Source organism: Biomphalaria glabrata, chromosome 6 (assembly GCF_947242115.1).
Source record: "Biomphalaria glabrata chromosome 6, xgBioGlab47.1, whole genome shotgun sequence".
Classification (NCBI taxonomy): domain Eukaryota; kingdom Metazoa; phylum Mollusca; class Gastropoda; family Planorbidae; genus Biomphalaria; species Biomphalaria glabrata.
Window position 1 is genome coordinate 30,011,202 of NC_074716.1, and position 21,906 is coordinate 30,033,107.

The following is a 21,906-nucleotide window of genomic DNA, read 5'->3' on the forward strand; positions in this document are numbered from 1 at the left end:
ACTACACTCAAAACATTTTGAGTGTATAATTTGCTTTGTTTTTATTATTAAAGAGGTATTTTTTACCTTCAAACCCCGCTGAAGTGGGGTTTAAACTAAAAAACGTCAAAACCCATTTAGCTACGCTCATAACATTTTGAGATCGTAATTAACTTTTTTTTTATATCGAAGAGGGGGTTTATCGTAAATTTTGGAAGGGGTTTTAAAATCAAAATCTCCCTTAACTGTGCTCTTGGAATTAGGGGATTTTCGTTTGCATTTTTGTTTTGTTTTGTTTTATAGAAGAGGGGGGTTTAACTGCAAAAACCCCAAGTAGGGGGTTTAAAACTCAAAACCCCTAGTAGGGGGGTTTAAACTCAAAACCCCCTGGTAAGGGGTTTTAAACTCAAAACCCCATTGGTTGTGCTGGGGCAATTGATGGTTAAGTATTAAAATCTCACCTAAAATAAACAAAATCAAAGCAAAAAATCATTCACTAAATTCCGATACCCCCCCTCCCCCAAGGGGGGGGGGATTTCATTTCGGGGGGGGTTTGAACCCCAAAAACCCCCCCCTGGCTACGCCCATGGTCCATTTGTCATCTTCTAGATTGCACTACAACTTACTCATGTTTACATTTGTTCAGTATTTTTTCATTTAATAACATAGGAATAAACCAGGCCTTTCAAAATAAGTACTATGAAAAACGACTACCAGCTTTATAAATTAAGATTATTTTTATAATTATTAAAATATTACTTGAATTAATATTGAATTACATCAGGAGTGGGCAACTTTTTTTTTGTACCGAGGGCCACATTAAAAAAAAAGTTTGGGAATGGCTGGCCGCATATATGTATATATTTTAGAAAGATACGCTAGCTAAGTGTTTAGAATATTTTTAATTCATATTGACACTGTATTATAGTTACGTTTCTTTTTTTTTTTTTTTTCACACTCCACGTTGAAAAATTACAACAAGAGTTTGCAATTTTTGAAACCAAATTTACGATTCTTTTAAAATCGCTGTTGTCTTTTTATATCACAATATCCCCACAAATATACAGTTGTACTTAATGTGCAGTATTTTACTTTTTACACTCGTGCATAATGTTCCGAAACTGTGAAACTAGCTTACTAGTTGCTAAACATGTGATAGCTGTCAAATTACAGCCAGTTAACATTGACCCGTGACTGGCCGTGATTATACTTGTTTAGTTTTCACAAATAAATGTTTGCTCACTGACTGAGACAATAATATATGTTCCGGAAGTTGAATGACGGGAGGAGCGAAACCTGCTCTTGTGGAGCATCACCAGAGAATGCTGACCATGCCCTTCAATGGTGCATACTAAAGCAAGAGAATCGAAAAAGACTCTACAAAGACTATTCGGAGAACTGCATATCCCGAAACCACTGCGCGGTTAATCTCAGATATAGAATTATTGATCTGATTTCTCCAACATGTAAAATGAGAAAGAAGAAGAAGAAGAACTGGTGTATGTGTACCCTAATAGTGAGAACAGCAGCAAAGTTTTTTTTTTAAGTGTGGAAATACAGCTTCTGGCACCCTTAAGACTCCCGTGGTAGCACTGACTGGAACTTCTCTTTGCTTGGAGTTATGTCCTCTGGAGCTGAATCGGCTTCTGCGATAAATGGTGAGCTGATGGTATTGAAGACAGGTTCTTGACGTCTTAAAACTTGCTATTATAAATTGCACAATTAAGGAATCTTAATAAGTGTTGTACTTTTAATTATTTCTCTAAAAATAGTTTCACCTTTCAGCAAAGGAAAATGACCAAAAACGCAAGACAGCAGGGTTTCTGTCCAGGGCTTTTGCTAAAGAGGATTTGAGCCTCTCAAGCCATCACTCCAATGGAGTTTGATGATGATGATGATGATTTACTTTTTCTTGCCTGTAGCGATGGGGAAGCCTTGTTTGAAAAGATTTAACATGCATTTATATTTCATATGTTAACAACCAACTAAAATAATAGAAAACATGAAATCTGTCTTCCACTCTTCATTAGAAATATTGGTAACAAAGTTACAGTCAATGTCCTTCAAGTAACATAACAATTTCTTCCTTGAGATTTTATATCTCATTTGCCTTGCCCATGCTAAGCTAACAGATACATTGGATTATTTTGTTCATAAATCGGAACTCCCTGTCGTTAACACCACCTAGCTCTACTAAGTTTGATTATTATGAATGCTTCTTCCACGAATATTGTTAACATTTTATGCCGTTTTGTGCAAACTTTCCTGTTTAGAGTTTATGGTTGGGATATTTTAATTAAAAAAAAATATTTTTCTCAGTCAAAGATCGAGCTTCATCAATTGTTACACTTGCCATCTTGTTCCAAGCCTACCCAACACTCAGAGATTGTGTCTTGAAACGAGTGTACTGATGTATAGCCAATAAGCATAATCTTCTACTTAAAACTTTTAGAATGAGACATTTTCAATAATTAATATAGATATTATTTTTAATATTTGCATTTTTATATGTATATACTTTGGGCACACCTAATTTCTATAGGTGTCGCATAAAACACTTTGGCGGGCCGCATGTGGCCCGCGGCCCGTAATTTGCCCACCGCTGAATTACATGCTAATAGGTTTAAAAAAAATGTTCATCACAAGCTTTATATTTTTCTCTGACGTAATTTTGACGTTAATTGGAAAAACCTGTTTTATAACGTCCACCCAGGACACAAAAATGCAACATACTTTTAACTTCTATCCCTAACCAATAGTTCAACTTCAATTCTAATTTCTAATGGAGAGGCCAAGTGCGCTTGAACTTGGCTAGGCTTGGCTAGCTAGAAGGGGGCTCGAGGTTCGACACCCGACTCGGGCAGAGTTGTGTTTACTGAGCGCCTAAAACCAACTCCTAGATACCCCCTTCCCCCCACTGGTCCACAAATGAGATTGAACGTAAGCATGATGGTAGCGCTATATAAAAGCTATAAATATAAATATATACTAGATAATAGGTTTAAAATATAATATTTGTTGCATAACCTATAGTTCAACTTCAATTCTAATTATATGATAATAGGTTTAAAATATAATATTTCTTGCATAACCTATAGTTCAACTTCAATTCTAATTACATTATGATAGGTTTAAAATATAATTTTGGTTGCACAATCAATAATTCAACTTCAATTTTAATTACTTCTACCCCTAGGACTACGATGTCAAAAAAATCTTAAAATTAGGTGGAATCAAGTCAAAAACGATCATCGGTTACAATATAATGGCCGCCTATTATGTCGTTTTTTCCTCTTCTAGTACATTGTATCGTGGCTACAAAATTGATGATTATAGCACAGTAAGTACTTGTTTATTTTAGAACATTAAATATAAATATATTGTTACGAATGAACAGTGATAGGTAGAGGTCAACGTATGACCCCGGCGAGATGACACAGCAGCTGGTGTTCCCTGGAATCTACATGTACAAACAAAGACAGGATGTGACGTGTCCTCACGTGTTGTTCCAGGGGACGAATAGATCTAAGTAGAGGGACAGTTACTAATGAACAGTGACAGATAAAGGTCACAACTTGTGACCCCGGCAAGATGACACTGCAGCCGATGTTTTCTGGAATCTACATGTATAAACAAAGACAGGATGTGACGTTTCCTCACGTGTTATTTCAGAGGATACTAGCCGTGTTTGTGCAACTTTGGACAAGCGATTAGGGACTCTATATAAGCCAGAGAGTTAATGTGAAAGTCAGTCGTATGGAGTCGTGAGTGAGCCGTTACAGTCGATACAGACTATGTAAGACGTGTGCGGCTCTGTGGAAGAGAAATGTGTACGACTCGATGCAAGTTAACTAGGGTAGAGTTAACTGGAGTGGACTACTGTCGTTAAAGTCTATACAGCGAACGAACTACAGTGGACTTCAGCCGTTACAGTCGATACAGTCGATGTAAGACGTGTGCGGCTCTGATGTGGTAGACTGGAATACGACTTGGTTCAGCTTTGGGAGACCTGGAGCGACACTGGGAAGTGTGTCGTTGGTCTGTTCTGTGGAATACGACTCGGTGCAAGTTGAGAAGAGATGAATTGCAACGAAGTGAAGAGATGAATTGCAACGAAATATAGCTAACTGTAAACTGACAGATATTGTACATTCTTCTACACTACATGTTACAGTGACGAATTGTTAGAGTTAATAGTCATTAAAGTTATATGAAACTGAAAGTTTAGTCGTAAAGTTCTTTGCTGTGTTTTTATTTGTGTGCCAACTAATACATCTAGCCAGAAGATTCAGAAATACGTAACAATTGGTGTCAGAAGTGGGATCTTTCTGGCTAGGATGTATTCCACCAAACTTCTTAATGAACTTGACATGAAAGAACTTAGACAAGAGCTTCGAGAAAGAGGTCTACAGCTTAACGGAAATAAGGAAACTCTAACAGCACGTCTCAGACAAGCCCTGTTGGAGGAAGATGAGAATCCAGACACTTGCCAATTTGAAATCAAACCTTATACGATGGAGCTCCTGAGAACTTTGCAATACAAAATGAACTCGGTGAAAGAGAGCATTAAGGAGATAGAATCAGGAATCAACAATAGATTTTCTTCATTAAACCAGTTGACCAAAGCCATGAATGAAAATGAACAAATAGCTACCACGCCCAACAAGACAGAAGAACAAATAAAAGATCAAACGAGAATCATGATTAATGAGCTGCTGAACACCCGGCAGTATCAGATTGAGTCGACTGATGAAAGAGCTACACCATTGATGAACAACGAACAATTTTCCAACCAAGGATGTGGCGATACAGACAACTACGATAGGCATGCTGGTGATGGTTGTGCTGTCTGTGACTGCGATAGCAAACCAAATGAATGTGGCCCACAAGAAATGAAAAGAGACGATAGCTGTTATTGTTTCAACGAGAAGCTGAATGAGACAGTTGAAGAAACAAGAGAAGAGACCTATAGTTCAACCGAAGATTTTGCTAGAGATAAACCTGATATGAGTACCTCAACCAGCCAAACAGATCAAGACAACGTTGGGTCTGCGTCCAAGCCTGTTGCTGTGGGCCTTAAAGACTTCTGTCTTCTATCTGCCAGTGTCTACGAGAGGAACTCGAAGTTTGATTGCTGCACTCATGCGTTTGACAAGAACTGTACGTACGTAGCTATGCAAGAAGACTGTGAATGCTTAGAAATACACCAACAAGCTCTAGACTTAACAGAAGCTTGTACAGCTATCAAGGTAGGCGTGAGAAGCCCTGGTGATAGTCAAGGAATTACAATAGAAACTGATGCTGAAGTTGATGGACCTTTGCACGTTGAATGTTATCAACCTGCCCCACAGTCGAGTCCTCCAAACTCGGATGAAGGTGATGATGTGTTTGACAAGTTGCCTTCAAGTGGACTTGCAGCTCATTCGCAAAGCACCCATCGAAGAATAATGCTGAAGCAACTTGTTAGATCAACAGTCTTGATGACTACAGCTATGGAATGCAATACCTTCCTATGTGCTAAGTGGCTGCCATCAGCATTGATCGACAAGAAAGCAAGACAACGACATCGACATCAACGCAACCAAAGAAATATCAAGTGGAGGAGGCGGAGAAAGCGACACATGCAGAGTGCAACGTGGATGGCTCCAACAAGATCAAGATACAAACCCACCCCTTCTCCCACTGATAGACCCCCACCTGCATTTATGAAACTCCAGAGCCCATGTTGTTAGAAAACAAGCCCCACCACTTCTCCCGTTGATAGACCCCCACCTGCACTAATGAAACTCCATAGCCCATGTTGTTAGAAAGATTCTGTCCGGAACCATCAGATCAAAGACGAAAGCCTTACTATCAGTTGAAAGTGTGAAGCCACTAAAGAATAATTTAAGAACATTCCTCATGAGAATAGGTTGATGAAGTATAACAAAGGTTTTAGAAGAACGCTAAATAAGTCAGAAGCAAGAAGGACAGAAAAGAAGTAGTTTAAGAAGCCAGAACTGTGAAGTGAGTAACCATCTGAGATAGAACTGTACAAATAAAACTGTACGAGAATATCAACCCAACAGGCATCGTACAAACCCAAAGTCAGTTGCTGTTGTAAGAAGAACATGTGAATATTGCTGTACTGTGATGAACCTGTGTATCTCTGAAGAAGCTCTGTAAAAAGATGCTTGAAAATGTAAAACTTAGCAAGTGAAGCACGAACTCGTTAGAATGCTGCCCAATGTCGTCATCTGAAGGTCGAAGTTTCCATACCATGATTGATGAAAACATTTGTGAGGACTTGCTGAAAAATGAGGATTTCGCTCCCATTCTTCTATGGATAGAAGATGGACAACGGCCAGATTGAAAGAACATCTCTGAGAAGGGGGCAACCACGAAAGCTTCCTACTTGATCGTCGATCGATTTCATCAGTATCGTGATGAAGTAGAATCTGTTCGGGACGAACAGATCTAAGAAGGGGGCAGTGTTACGAATGAACAGTGATAGGTAGAGGTCAACGTATGACCCCGGCGAGATGACACAGCAGCTGGTGTTCCCTGGAATCTACATGTACAAACAAAGACAGGATGTGACGTGTCCTCACGTGTTGTTCCAGGGGACGAATAGATCTAAGTAGAGGGACAGTTACTAATGAACAGTGACAGATAAAGGTCACAACTTGTGACCCCGGCAAGATGACACTGCAGCCGATGTTTTCTGGAATCTACATGTATAAACAAAGACAGGATGTGACGTTTCCTCACGTGTTATTTCAGAGGATACTAGCCGTGTTTGTGCAACTTTGGACAAGCGATTAGGGACTCTATATAAGCCAGAGAGTTAATGTGAAAGTCAGTCGTATGGAGTCGTGAGTGAGCCGTTACAGTCGATACAGACTATGTAAGACGTGTGCGGCTCTGTGGAAGAGAAATGTGTACGACTCGATGCAAGTTAACTAGGGTAGAGTTAACTGGAGTGGACTACTGTCGTTAAAGTCTATACAGCGAACTACAGTGGACTTCAGCCGTTACAGTCGATACAGTCGATGTAAGACGTGTGCGGCTCTGATGTGGTAGACTGGAATACGACTTGGTTCAGCTTTGGGAGACCTGGAGCGACACTGGGAAGTGTGTCGTTGGTCTGTTCTGTGGAATACGACTCGGTGCAAGTTGAGAAGAGATGAATTGCAACGAAGTGAAGAGATGAATTGCAACGAAATATAGCTAACTGTAAACTGACAGATATTGTACATTCTTCTACACTACATGTTACAGTGACGAATTGTTAGAGTTAATAGTCATTAAAGTTATATGAAACTGAAAGTTTAGTCGTAAAGTTCTTTGCTGTGTTTTTATTTGTGTGCCAACTAATACATCTAGCCAGAAGATTCAGAAATACGTAACAATATAATCAACTCACTCTGTCTCTCTGTTCAAAAGGTAATACACGTTATTTTTTCCACACCAAATCTTAGATCAAGCTGAAATTTTGAACAATTATTTCTTTTACCCGACAAGACAAAAATCTATTTAAAAAAAAAAAAAAAAAAAGGTTACAAAGACAGTTTGTGTGGAAAAGCAAACTCAAAATCGGCAGCCAAAGTGGTCCACATAGAGTCTTCACGTGGATTCAACCACGGGTTCCAAGTGCTTTACCCTCAGCCACAGCATTTCCTTATATTTATTTAGCGTACACTTATATTTTTGAAAATAATAATTATTAACCTTATCCATACATTCAAAATTAATACTATGTTGCATGTAATAAAAAGGAACTATGGCTGCCTGGTCGTGCGGTTTGCGCGCTGGACTGTCGTTTAGATGTATCGATGGTCCCGGGTTCAAACCCTGCCCGCTGCAATCCCCGGTCGTCCTGCGGGAGGTTTGGACTCGGAAGTTAACTATCTTTAACTCTGAAAGAACATCCGAAACATGTTAAACCTTTTACAAACAAACTAAAAAAGAATTATTCTTCTTACAAAATTAGATAAATTGGTAAAACGAAAAAAAAAAATTCTTGACCTACTTTAGCTAGTGAGCTAGCTACGTTGTGTACAAATGACTTGACAAGAAATTCCCCTCGCAAATAAAAAAATTAATATCTCCACTACCATTTGTCATTCAAACTAACTACACCTACTTCTAGCTAGATTTAAACCTAGTTATATATCTAAATCTAGATTCAAGATCTAAGTCTTAGTCCAGACCTAGAACTAGATCTAAGTCTAGATCTAGAAATAGATCTAGGTCTAGATCTACAATTAGACCTAAGTCTAGATATAGTATAGATCTAAGTCTAGACTTAGTCTAGATTTAGTATAGATCTAAGTCTAGACTAAGTCTAGATCTAGAACTAAATATAGAATCTTTATATAGAATCTACTATATCTAGACTAGAAATCGTATGAATTTACATGTTTCATCCGTAAGTTACTAAACCTAGGCCAATGTTAAGATCATAAATAGTAGGCTAAGTCTGTTGTTATCGGTTAATGGTGTACTATGCTAATCGTATCCGATTTATTTCTTAATGTGATACTATTGTTTACATTATAAATAAATCTGCACCACTAAGCTGTCAGAAGATATATTATTGCCTTAATAATTAAATATGTGTTCAAAATATTAATACATTTATATTATAAATAAATGTAGATCTGTGCTCTATTTAGTCTTATTTAGACTGTCAAGTGTAGGCCCCTATAATGAGGATATGTCAAAACTGTGTACTATATGTCTGCTTGTGTATTTTTGAAACTTATAAATAAATTGATGTTCGTATCAAAATTATTGTTTATAAACTACATTTGAATCAGTATTCTATTATTCGAGTAAGTTAATAAATGGAAAATATATTTTATAATAATCCATTGACAGTTTTATTATTGTGACATTACATGCAAATTTTTGTATCAATGCGCGAATCTATGATTGAAGCTTGAGTTATTAATGAAGAAGTTCATTAACATTTTTAAAATAGTTACCTCCCCTGAAGTTTTTCATTGAAAAGTGGTGTAATTTTTGAAATATCTGCTGGCATATATAATTTTAAAAATAAAATGGTTTACTTTCGATAAAAAAATGTAGCCGTAGCCTCAGACCTTTGAATGATCTAAAATATAATGATGTTCGATTTTTATTTCCTCTTCTAGTTTCTGAGATCGAAACAGGACGGACATACTGCTATATGGCTAGTTTAGTTAGTTTAGTTATGCACGTTAGTAGACCGACAGTGAACGTATATTTTATAGTGAGGACATAGACTTTGGGGTTAGAGATTTTGTTAGACTTTTAAAATCAGTTACTGCTTGACTTTCAAGGGGTTAACATCGCTGTTATTGACGGACTAGACTGTGGCCCATTCCGCATTAAACATTGTTTGAAGTTTCATCTTGAGTGAACTTGGTTATTGAGTCTTTGTTCCTGTTGGTACCTATTCATTATTGTGCCGGATGTCATATTCTAGAAACTCGCAATTTGTAAAATTTTTGTATCTTGTGTTGTTTTTATTGTTCTATATATTATGCAATCGTCTGCGAATAATCTGACTTTTGTTCCTGAACTAATGCAATTTGATAAATCATTTATGTAAATTAAAAATAGTAGTGGACCTTGAGGTACACCTGAGTTTACTGTTATTAGTGTTGCCATTTATTATTACAGTTTGTTCTCTCCTTATCAGAAAATCTTTAATCCACTGATGCCATGGACAATCAATGCCAAAATATTTCATTTTTTTAAGCAAACTATGGTGGTGAACTTTGTCAAAAGCTTTGGAAAAATCTACTACGATAGCATCTATTTGTTCTTTATTATCTAAACCTTTAGAAAAAGTATCAATTAGTCCTATTAGTTGTGTTTCACATGATCTATATTTCTTAAAGCCATCATGGTATGGGGTGAGGACATTATGTTTGTCTAATTAGTTCATGATGTTGCTACATATTATGTGTTCTAGGATTTTACATGTGATGCTGGAAAGTGAAACTGGTCTGTAGTTTCCTGGGTCAGATTTTTCTCCTTTTTTAAATAGGGGGGTGGGTGACATTAGCTTCTTTCCAGTCCTTTGGTACTCTGCCCTGGTTAAGCGATGGCTAAAAGAGTATTTTGAACACTGGTGCTAGCTCATTGCTTAGTTCTTTGAGTAATCTAGCTGGAATACCATCAGGTTCAGATGCTTTATATGGTTTGGTGTTGGCTAATAGTTTTTGGATTTCATTTTCTTGTACTACTATATCTTCTATGTTGTCTACTTGGTTCAAATTAAGTAATATGTCTTTGTCTCTTGGGGCTGAGAATGCTGATGCAAAGTATTTGTTTAGGATGTTTGCTTTAGTTTCATTATCATTATGTATTATGTTATGTTCATCTTTTAATGGCGCTATGCCTGTTGTTTCCATTTTCTTAGACTTAATGTATGACCATACGTTTTTGCTGTTATCTTTAGATATTACATTGTTTATGTACTCACTCTGCAGCTGTCTGCTTACTTTTTGGGTTAGGTGTTTAATTTTTATATACTTTTTGTAAACTCTTTCTGCCTTAGTTTCTTTAAATTTTCTATATAGGTTTTCCTTCTGTTTACAAAGCTTCTTTAGTCTATTATTAAACCAGCATTTATTTATTTTGTTTCATGTGTATTTAGTTGGTATATGATTTTCTATAATGCTTTTAAGATGGTTTTTAATGAAGTTCCAGAGGTCATCAACTGGTAGGTTAATGTCTCTTTCTGAACGTTTGTTGAAAGTTTAATGCAGCTTGGTGTAGTTGTGTTAGGTTACATTTATTCCAGAGCAAGATTTTTGTTTTGGGTTTTGTATTGGCTACTGCTTTTATCTGACTGTGTATTTTTATGATCTCATGGTCTGATAGGCCAGGGATAATATCATAATAAACTACTAATCCAGGTCTGTTGGTTAAGAAGAGATATAATGTGTTGTTTAATCTAGTTGGCTTTTTAATGATTTGATCTAAATTATGAAAAGCTTATTTATATCCTTAAGGTTTTGGTGTGTATCTATGGTTAGTGTTTTCCAATTTATATCAGGTAGGTTGGAATCACCCACAATAAAAAAAAACTGCATAATAGTATCTAGACTCTAGATCTAGATCTAAATATATGTAGACCTACAAGCAAATGTTTTTATTAAAAAATGGATTTAGGTTGATTAGCTTTTTTGATAGCTCCATTTATATTTATACTATTTTTTAAATTCACGCATTCGCTTTCCTAAGCATTATTATTTCGTTTAATTGTTTCCAAAACACTCTGTGACTATATCGACAGTGATACGCAAATTAAGACCCGCGGGTTGCGGGTAATATATGTCTAGTGACTAAATATATATATATATATATATATATATATATATATATATATATATATATATATATATATATATATATATATATATATATATATATATATAGGCCTATATATATACGCAGTTAACCATAATCGTTAGGGTTGACATTCTTCTTCTAAAGGTGTGTGAGGCAATAAGTAAAGGTGGCACTGTTCAACGTATTCCAGAAGGAGCACCTTATCATATTGACGGGGATTATTTGATTTATTATGATGATGAAACCAGTGTACTTGAAAAGGTATGAATTTCGATCTATGGATTAACTAAGGTACTGTGTTTTTGGTTCAGATCGCTATGAAAGCTTTAGAATTGACTTCTTTTTAGAAATTCCAATTATTATAAATCCAATAGTATCTGATGCTTTATAAATGTATGAACAATCGCTTTAGTTTTTTTTTTTTTAATTAAGATTGTACTTGGGCTTTTGTCAGAAATATTATCACTTGGCATGTGTATTTTGTAATTGTTATATGAACTTAAATTTTAGGTTTTGTTAAAAAAAACAGCTCTGTATCTTTTCTGTCAAATTACGCAGGTCGTTATTGGGTTGTTGTGGTCACGTTAAATACTGCACTCATCCATAATCCTCGTCCTTCTAAACAATCTCTTTACGACTAATAAGTGTTTTAAAAAAGATATGCTACGTCAAAAAGTTACATCAGTTTTGTAAGCGACAGAACTGACATTATGTATTATTTGTGTATTAGTATAATCAATGTGTCAATCTATTGATACGTGTTAATTAGACACTTTAAGTCTTGTTTGTTTCTAATAATCGTGGCATCCTAATCCATGCTCTAATGGCAGTAGGGAAAAGGGGCACTTGTAATAGAGCATTTTCACTTTAAAATAACCAATTATGTTGTTATAATATGGAGATTACATGATGTTACAGAATATCTTAAGCGCATATAAAGATATCACTCAGGTTTCAGGTCTCAGAATTTATCCATTTCATTAATTATATCAATTTCTTTTACCAACCTAGTTCATAAAAACTCTGCACTACCTTTTCCATTCTGTACGAATTCACTTTTCCATTTGACCCTGTCAAATTCAATTTAGACAGAATTTAATTCTCTTTTGTCAAGTTTTATTGAACGTATTACCAAAATACCCCCCTCCTCAATCACTGAATAAGCATAAATGTATGATGGAAGGGACTTTACCTCTGTGACTAGCATTGTTGTTTTGAGTGTTTTGTAGTCGATTTCTGAGGTATGGGGGTTTTAAGTTGAGTCAACATTTGCACAAATTTGACAATTAATGACACAAAGCAAAAATGCAAGCAACTAATACTGTAAATACAGATATGTACAATGATTTATTGAAAAGATAAGGGAATTAAAATAGGGTGGTAGTTATAATGAAAGATTTACGTGAATATAGGAAATTTATTCACTGTAAATTTAGGCACACAGAAATTTAGGCAACCGTAAAGTTAGGCACCCTGAAGCTTAGGCACCTGATAATTAGGCACCTTTTTGACAACGAGGAAATTGAGGCATCGGAAAATTAGGCACTCTTAAATAGCGACCTAAATTTAAAAAAAAAATTAAAAAGTTTAAACGTATATTTTTTCCTTAGACTATGAACTATTGGTAGCATTATACAAAAAATAGCTACCATAACAATTTCTTACTGCATTTTCATGATACAAAAGTAAAGCTGACAAAGCGGGAAAAAAAAGAACAATCACGAGATTGCAGGAAAAATCACATTATATAATATAGATATGAAAAGATTCAGTGGAGGGGAGGTAAAGATGATGCCCTGCATACTTAAACTTGTAATATTTTAGACCCAAGTTCAGCCCGACAGTCACATCATACACATTCAGCTGTGCATAAACTAATAAACAATGTGTATGATGATTTAAATAAAATTATGTATTTAATCTAATGATATTTCTACAATGAAAATAATATATGATCAATAATAATAATAAAGAAAACATAAACGCATATAGATCCAATATGATGTGAAAATTCAGTAATTTTAATTGTTTATGTTATAAAAATATTTCATATATGTTATGTCGCTCACTATGTCAAATGTAAAATTCACATAAAAATGTTCTCAACAACATAACGTAATCACTGATACACTATAACTTTTTGCAGTGTGTATCAAGGCCAACAAGATGATCCAATGAGCATGCGTCGTATTCATACCAAAACTTTCTTGTATGCTCATCTCTTGAAAATAGTTGAACGCTCACAGCACATTGGTCTGTGAAGCATGTGCTTGCTGGTTATTACTATCCATGATGCCTGTCGCGTAGTGTCTTTTGCTTTGTTTGTCTTTTTCTTCTACTCGTATTACTTGTACGGGGAGAGAGTGCCTTGTATTTTTGTTTTAAATTGTTTTTGCTACGTCACAAAGTCCGGTGACATCTATTGGTCATTCTTTGTCACGCTTGACGAAAACGGGGTTATCCCCGGAAAACCCTGAATGAGCTTGAGGCGCTCCCCCAAACATCTTATCTGTCCAGTTAAAGGACAAACGTAACATTTTTTATTGTAGAATGTTGAGAAAAACAACTTGACCATCTGGCCATTCGATGTATAGGGCTGGAAGTTCTCTCCAAAGAAATCAGTCTAAGGTGATGTTCACAGTCACTTTCAAGCACACGAAATTCAGGACTTCTCAAAAGGTGTGACGCCATGTTGGACGTAGACAGCCATGTTTTGCCTTCCACTTTTCGGCTTTCTTGTTAAGACTAACTTTAGTAAACGTGTTTTGTCTTGTCGAATAATATGCCTCAATGATGTCAGTCGATATTCAGTCGCCATTTCCATTAGGAAAAGATTTCTCTATTGGTAACATTATCTCGGTATGGTATTCGTAGGATCCTTCTTAGTCATCATTGCTAAGCTTCTTTTCAAATTCACTTCTCAATGCGTAGGTGGCAGTTGTCATAATGATTGTATTAATTAGGTGTAATTTTAGCTCCAAGCTTATTGATAAGCCGTACTTTTTGAAAGACGGCTTCTGCTTTCTAATACGACTTGCAACACCATGATATGCGTCTCCATCATTTGAGATTATCCTGCCATAATAGGTTCACTTTTTTATTTGTTCTAAATATGTATGACAAATATTGATGGGGGCTTTGGGTGACCTGTTCCCAATATGCATAGCTTTGAGGGCGTCTTTATCTGTCATCTCGTGTATACATTTAATTGTATTTCAAAGTAATGCTATGTCGTCTTCAAAATCCAACTCGGTTTGATTTTTGCATTGGGAACTCGAATGCAGCCTGTTTAATATATTTCTGTGACATGTCGATGGCTACAAGGGGGATAAGATGCATCCGTCTCGATAATGATCAATTCGACCATCTGTTGTGATAACAGCTTCTTTTGCTTTAGGCATGTCGCTGAATCCTGACAAATTCTTGCGAGATGCCTTATTCTCTTGTGTGACAAGTCAAAAGCTTGCTGTCAGAGTCGCTCAATTTTATCACAGCATAAATTATTATTTATCTTTATTTATTTATTTTATTTTAATTAATTCCCCATCCTACCCCAAAATTCTCCACCCGCACCACCTTTTCCTCTCCAGGCTAGACTTAGTTGACCACATTGGAGATAGCTAGGCCGCGTCTTTCGACTTATCTTCCCTTGACCGGGGCAAAGATACACACAGTCTCTTTGATCTTACCGGCCGGATGTCTGACGGGCGCAGTTGAAGTCACCATCCCCTCCCCCTTTTCTACGTCTCTCTTTGATCTAGGAGACCACGCGGACCAACACGCCCATTGACCTTTCCAAGGTGCGACTCCCACCTCGAGTCTAATTCACCCACGTGTAAAATAATTATAAGCCTAGGACATTTCCTGTTTCCGCCCGCATTTTCCAGGCCTATATAAAGTAGACCCAAATGAAATCAGACCCTCTTATTTCTCATTCTCAATGAACAGTTGAGTCTGGACTTTATCATTTATTCTCCCTCCTAGAGGAATACCTGGTGGTAAGCCGAACTTAATCACAAGTTTCATCTTGATAACTTTTGTGCCATTTCCATTTGGATAATATCATGTGTATTTTGCTTAGTTCATTTATATTTAATTAGTGCATTGTGTATTTCTCACTGGCTTAAGCAAGAAAACATAAACATGTCCTATGTATTTATTTGTGTATTGTATTACTCTACGTTGCTCAATTGATCGTTGATGCAACCATGTATATATTTGTACATCTTATTTTATTTCCTTTATCTCGGTTGACCGCCTTGATAATTTTACTAGCGCACTAATACTGCGTCTAGAAAAGAGTTATGAGTTATCTCCCCTGTATTGAAGTATCTTTCCTGTAGTCATTTAATTCTAACGAGAGTTGCGCCGCTTGAACGGACACCCTCCCCATTCAAGCGCGCTCCATTGTTCTCGACCGACGGTCATATGTAAACAAACCGTCTTGGTCGCTGACCACCGCCCAATTCAACCCCCCCCCCCCGTTCTTTCTCTATCCACCTGTGTTGTTTCTGTGAGATTATTATTTCCCCTTCTATGTACATTTTTATATTATTACTTTCCCTTTTATGTACATTTTTATATTGCCACTATCAGCCATCTATTTTTCCAAATCCCATTTGCCATCATCTCCATTGTGCTCAAAAGCAATTGTACCAATCTGACGAATGCACCTAAGTCGAGGGCATCGATAAGATGCATGAGAGACATGTCCTAACTTGTCTTTATTTATCCGCAGCCTCCCTCAGGTGTCTGCCTATGTGCTGAGTGCTATTCAGCACTGCACTTTCCTACTGAGATCTGCCTATTTGTTTGATATCGAGAATCACCTACTACCTTTGTGCTTAGTACTGTTCAGCACTGCACTTGCCTATTTGCTGTTTAGTGTCCACACGACACGACTCAACAAGTCATCAGATCACTACGCTATTTGCTATTGAGTATCATCTACTGCCCACGTGGATCTACTCAACTCTACTACTTGGCGCTATCGGCCTTACCCGCCTATTCGACAGCCCACCTGTCAACTTATTAGGTGCGACGTCCCTATAGACTCAGATCTGTGCGAGACGTCATAGCTACGCCAAACCCTCTGCAACTCACTGGACTTATCCTGACAACTACGCTGCCCACGGCAGATCAGCTCTGCCCACAGTAACCTTGTGCCCACGGTAGCCTGCCACCCGCCCTACTGTGCCCACTAAAGATATTAGGTTTTGGGATTGAGACTCCACAAGAACTATATCACTGGCGTCCCTCTATCCGCTAGAGCGCCACCTCCAGCTGCAGAACCTTAAGCCAGGACACAGCCAGCTGCGACATCAACATGACAACCAGCTAAGTTCAGAAGACAAAGTGACATACTCTCTTATTAAGTGCCAGAGTGATGATCAAAATTAGTGTCAAATAGAGATAGATGCAAACCCTCCCCCTTTTTATTCTTATATGTAAATATTTATGTAAATGAATATTCTTCATTTTAACTTTGTATCTTTCTTTCATTGCTTGTCTTGTTGCGTGCCTGCTCCCGGTTTATATGCTGACGGGTTGGTGTGTGATAGCTTTAAAAATAATCATCCCCTAGACATTAAACGCGCCAAACACACATCATCTTCCCCAACCTGTCACATCTTGCTATTTTTCAAAGTGATTCCGATGTACGCTTTCAAACTTTATTTAAATCTACAAAAACAACATCCTTTATTGTTGGTAGTCCAGGCTTTGCTCGACGATGTTTCGCAGGACGTAAACCTGTTCAGTGCTTGAATTGCCTTTTTGTAAGCAGCTGTAGTTGAATTTTAAAAACCTTTGCCGTAAGGAGCTCTTAAATAATCTCTAATAAAATATGTTTAATTCGATGTTTCTCAATTCAATAATTGTACATTTTTAATCTATGTAATAACTCGATGAACTGTCAACGCAATGACATTGTAAAACAGAATTTAAAAAAAAACATTTTCGTGTGTAACCAATCAATGAATTAGCTTAAAGTTTTAGTGTTCAACAAAAAGAAATAAAGTAAACAAGAGTTCTTTGGGTTATTTTAAGGGGAGATTATTTTTCCTTGGAAAAGGGGGGGGTGTTTGACACCCAAATTCGACGCACCGTTTGAGACCGACCTTAGTGACGCCACTGCTGTGGACCCCACTTTGGAGAGACACTTCCGTTCACAAATATCGCAGGTCAAGGTGGCTTTCGCTTTGGTGGTAGAGGAACTGGCCATTTTTCGTATGGTACGCTTTTCTTCCAGAGCCTAGGCCAGTGTTTCAGTGTTTCTTCCAGAGCCTAGGCCAGTGTTTCTCAAACAAGATTTGCAGATGTGCCGCGAGAGTTTTCAGAACGCCATACGTGCAGCGTTACACAGGTCTGCCTAATATTAAATGTTTATTTTACGTTGCGACGACATCCCCAATTGTAACGACCAGTAATAGTAGTCCGCACTCTCCCATTGTCTCTGCCCTGCAAAATCGGATCGCTCCATTTAGACGGAAGGGTGATAGCCATTCAGGTTATGAAATTTTCAAAAAGAAAATATATACTTATATTATTACAATGACTAAAATGAAGGCCGCCTAAGCAGACGCACAGCAATTTTTGAATTGGTAAGGATAGTAATAAGCGATGCGTTTCATGTAAATTTTTTAGGTGTATGCTAATAAGAACAAGTAAGTTACCACTAAGCGTTATTCATTGTTATTCATGGAGAAATACGTTAACAAGAATAAAACTGCGAAAGCGTTAAATGAAAAGCAAGGAACCAAACGAAGGTACAAAGAAGATTGCATCGGATATGGTTTCGTATCTTCGGGACCTGAAGATGCTCCATTGCCATTCCGTCTGTCGAATGAGGCACTTGTTTCAAGCAAATTGAAGAGAAACTTGGAAACAAAACATCCAGCTGTAAAAGCGCAACCGAAGGAATACTTTAAAAAAAAAAGGGCTTAACAAAATAAACAAGCTAAGAAACTTACGAACTACCTAAAGCTGCCAGTAAAGGGATTGATTGCAAGTTATAAGGTTGCTCAGTTATTAGCAAAGCGCAAGAACGCGCATACAGATACTGAATCAGTCATTGCACCAGCTTTAGCAAAAGTTGTTGAAACTATTCTAGGACCCGATGCCGCCGAAAAAGTTATTAAAGTTCCTTTGTCAAATGATACTATCTCACGAACAATTGAAGACTTATCGTCAGATCTAGAACATCAAATCTGCGATCAAATCAACAAGTTATATCCAGCAATAAGCTTATATCTTCATGGTTTTGTTAATTTGGATTTTCAGTACTGTCTGAAATCAAGTCTAAGAAAAGAGAGAGACTTCTTACAATAGTCGATGAATTGTGAGTTTGTCTATCGACCTTGGAGCCTCGATTAGATCGCATTTCCTCTCAAAAGCAGGCACACCTTCCACATCGAATGTAATACTTAAAAACAAGTCAAATAATTTATCAATTTGTTATAAAACAACTGTTGCTCTTCTTGGTGTGCCGCGAAATTTTTGTAGTTTTTTTACTGTGCCGGTAGACAAAAAAGTTTGAGAAACACTGGCCTAGGCCCATGTTATTTCGCTGTCCATAGCTTTCTTGGTCACTGTCTCTCTCCATCTAATGCGGTCTAGAGCTATGTCTTCCCAATGGTCAGTATATAATATATATGTTCATTAATTTAATGTTTCGTTTTTATTACATTCATATAACGGAGGTTGGGGCGACCGGTTTTTCTTGAGCCAGTCTCGAATTATCCGTAGAGAATGACTTTCAGGATGCGAATGTCCTCCATCCGGTGAACATGTCCAAGCCAGCACAGGCGGAGTTGTATGAGGACTGTAAAGATGCTGGTAATACCTGTTAGCTCAAGGATCTCAGTATTGCACTCTCTTTCTTCCCATGTGATTTTCAAGATCCTACGGAACATCGCAAATGGCATAAGTTTAGTTTTCTTTTTTGCTTTGCTTAGATGCTCCACGATTCACTGCAATACAATAGCGTACTCAGAACGCATGCCTTGTAGACTTCCAATTTGGTCACTGTAGTGAGCTTCTTGTTTTCACAAACTTTCGGTCGGAGTCTAGCGAGGATTTTGCGGCCTTCCCTGTGCGTTTTTTTTTATCTCCTCTTCTAGAGACAGGTCATCTTTAATTGCGGATCCAAGATAGCAGAATTTATTTTCGGCATCCCGCTTATTATCCTCTCTGAGGATGGAGGGTGGTCCCCTAACGACTGTTTTCTTCGTGCTAGTTGTTAAGCCAAACTCTTTATGGGCCTGAGAGAAGAGGGACATTGGTGACTATAGATCATCTTGTGAGTGCGCCACTACTGCTGCATCGTACGCGAATAGCATATCTCTTACGAGTGTGCTTCTGATTTTAGTTTCGCACTCAGTCTGACAATATTTAGTAGTTTGCCATTAAATATGGAATGGAGATAGATGCCTTCAGTGGATTTGTCAAACGCGTTGTGGATTAGCAGTGAAAATATTATTTCAAAGAGGGTTGGGGCCAGGACACATCATTGTTTAACTCCGCTGTTTATACTGAAACATTTGAAGCAGGCACCGTTGAACCTCAATGCACCCATCATATTTTGGTGAAAGGAGACAATTACAGTTAGCAGCTTGGGTGGACAGCCTATTATCTGTAAATTTTTAAAAAAGGCCATCACTGTTGACTAGCTTGAAGTCAGGTCGATGCACGCGATGTACAAAGGCATTCTTTGTTCTATGCACTTTTCCTGAAGCGGGCGGATTGAGAAAATCATGTCTATTGTGGATCTCCCTGAGCAAAAGCCGCACTGTGATTCTGATTAGACCCGATCAGCGACTTTTTGAAGGTACTGTGCCACAAGACATTCGGGATGCTAAATTCGATACCATGTACAAAAACAAAGGTGACAGAAGCGACTGCAACAATTACAGGAGAATTCCCCTCTTAAGTATTGTAGGCAAAGTATTTGCTCGAGAGATAATTCCCAGGCTATATCATATTATAGCTGTATAAAACTGTCATATGATAATTCAATGTTTAAATATGTCTTTATATGTGTTTAGGTTTCTTTAGGTTATATTTTTCTACACATCTTTGCAATTCCTGCCCCTTTTATATTTTGTGGCATTTAATATTTTATCACTTATACTAAACAAATATATCTGTTATAATATGTACGCTACTTTGTGTGCTGTTTTCTAACTTGTTTTGCACACAATTTAGTCGCAGCTGAATGGTGCTTAAGTAGCCAAATTCGACTAATGGGGCAATCAAGTGTAATCTAGCCAACTCCGTGGAATGTTCGGAGCGCTGTCGGACATGTTGAGTACACTGGTTGTCCACAGCATCCTAAATTCAGCTCCAGCTGTCTTGAACCAGTTCTGCCACTTGAATTAATTGACAAGGATCGTGAGTGTAATATGACGCAGCGCAAATCATTGTAATAACTCCATCGTGCAAGTGACATTCTTATTCTCAGGTAGGTTGTGAAGTGGCAGGTTTGGATGCACTGGCAGCCAAATATACAAACCTACATTAAAGTGGCTCAGACTATGATGTCACTTTCCATTGGGCATGACAGCACTGGAACTTCGCAGCCGTCTAAGCATCTAAGCAGAAATTTGTTTAAACATGCATTGCTTAGATTCTAAGCCAGAAGAAAGGTATAGAAAAGGTGCAATAAAAATTGCCTGTCTCCCATGACTCTGGCCAGTCTCACGTGGTTGCTGGTGATCTCACTAATGCGGGAAAAATGAAACGAATCTAAATCTCAAGAAAAATAAAATCCCAAAAACTTGAACTCACGTTTGGCGCCTGGTTTGTCCGTACTTTCCAAGACCGTGATAAGACAAGCTGTCCAAACTGTTCTTCGGGCAAGAGACCTATCTAGACTGATTTTTTTTAAAGTTAAAAGACTCGAATTCTTACTTTGTAAAAAATGTTTTACATGTTTCGGATGTTCCTTCAGAGTTGAAGATAGTTTACTTCCTAGTCCAAATCTCCCGCAGGACGACGGGGGATGGGAGCGGGCAGGGTTTGAACCCTCGACCGTCGATAAATCCGAACGACAGTCCAGCGCGCAAACCGCACGACCAGGCAGCCATTTTCAGAACAAATATCATAATGAAATTCTATCAAAGGCTAATGACAGAGAAGATTGGAGAAAGAAGGTTGATCTTATTTGGTGTCCCAGCGATCCAGCAGACCAAAGAATCGGTGAAAGTGAATGCGAAGTTAGATGTAAATCTGGCCTAACTGAAGTCTTATAATGAATATCTAATTGATATAATTGTATTGTAAAGGTCAATCTTTTATTCAAAGCCTCAAGAAAACAAAATTTCTTTTAGTTTAGTGTTCTGTGTGCATGGATCTATGTTGCAGTTCACGCGATAATATGAAAAACTACTTATTAATTGTTGTTTTTAATTATGTTTAACTTATACGCATATTAAATAGATTTTTTCTCTTAAAAAAAGTATACATTTTTTTGTCAATGTAGTAGTTAGTATGACACAATTTACGAAATTAGCAATACAAAAAATCTCAACCGTTTGCATAAATGTGTTAAAAACATGATAAATAGTTATCTCTCTTACTAAATAGCCCACATGTGTTTGG

General features: G+C 37.3%; 1 protein-coding gene across 1 annotated transcript in view; it reads left to right on the forward strand.

Annotated features, from left to right (window-relative positions):
• Positions 1–21,906, forward strand: part of LOC106075430 (oviduct-specific glycoprotein-like) — a 61,769-nt gene that overhangs the window by 33,593 nt on the left and 6,270 nt on the right. Inside the window, exons 7-8 of the mRNA XM_056033716.1 lie at positions 3,176–3,319; positions 11,452–11,568. Of these exons, the coding sequence (XP_055889691.1) occupies positions 3,176–3,319; positions 11,452–11,568 (261 nt within the window). The remainder of the gene's footprint in view (positions 1–3,175; positions 3,320–11,451; positions 11,569–21,906) is intronic.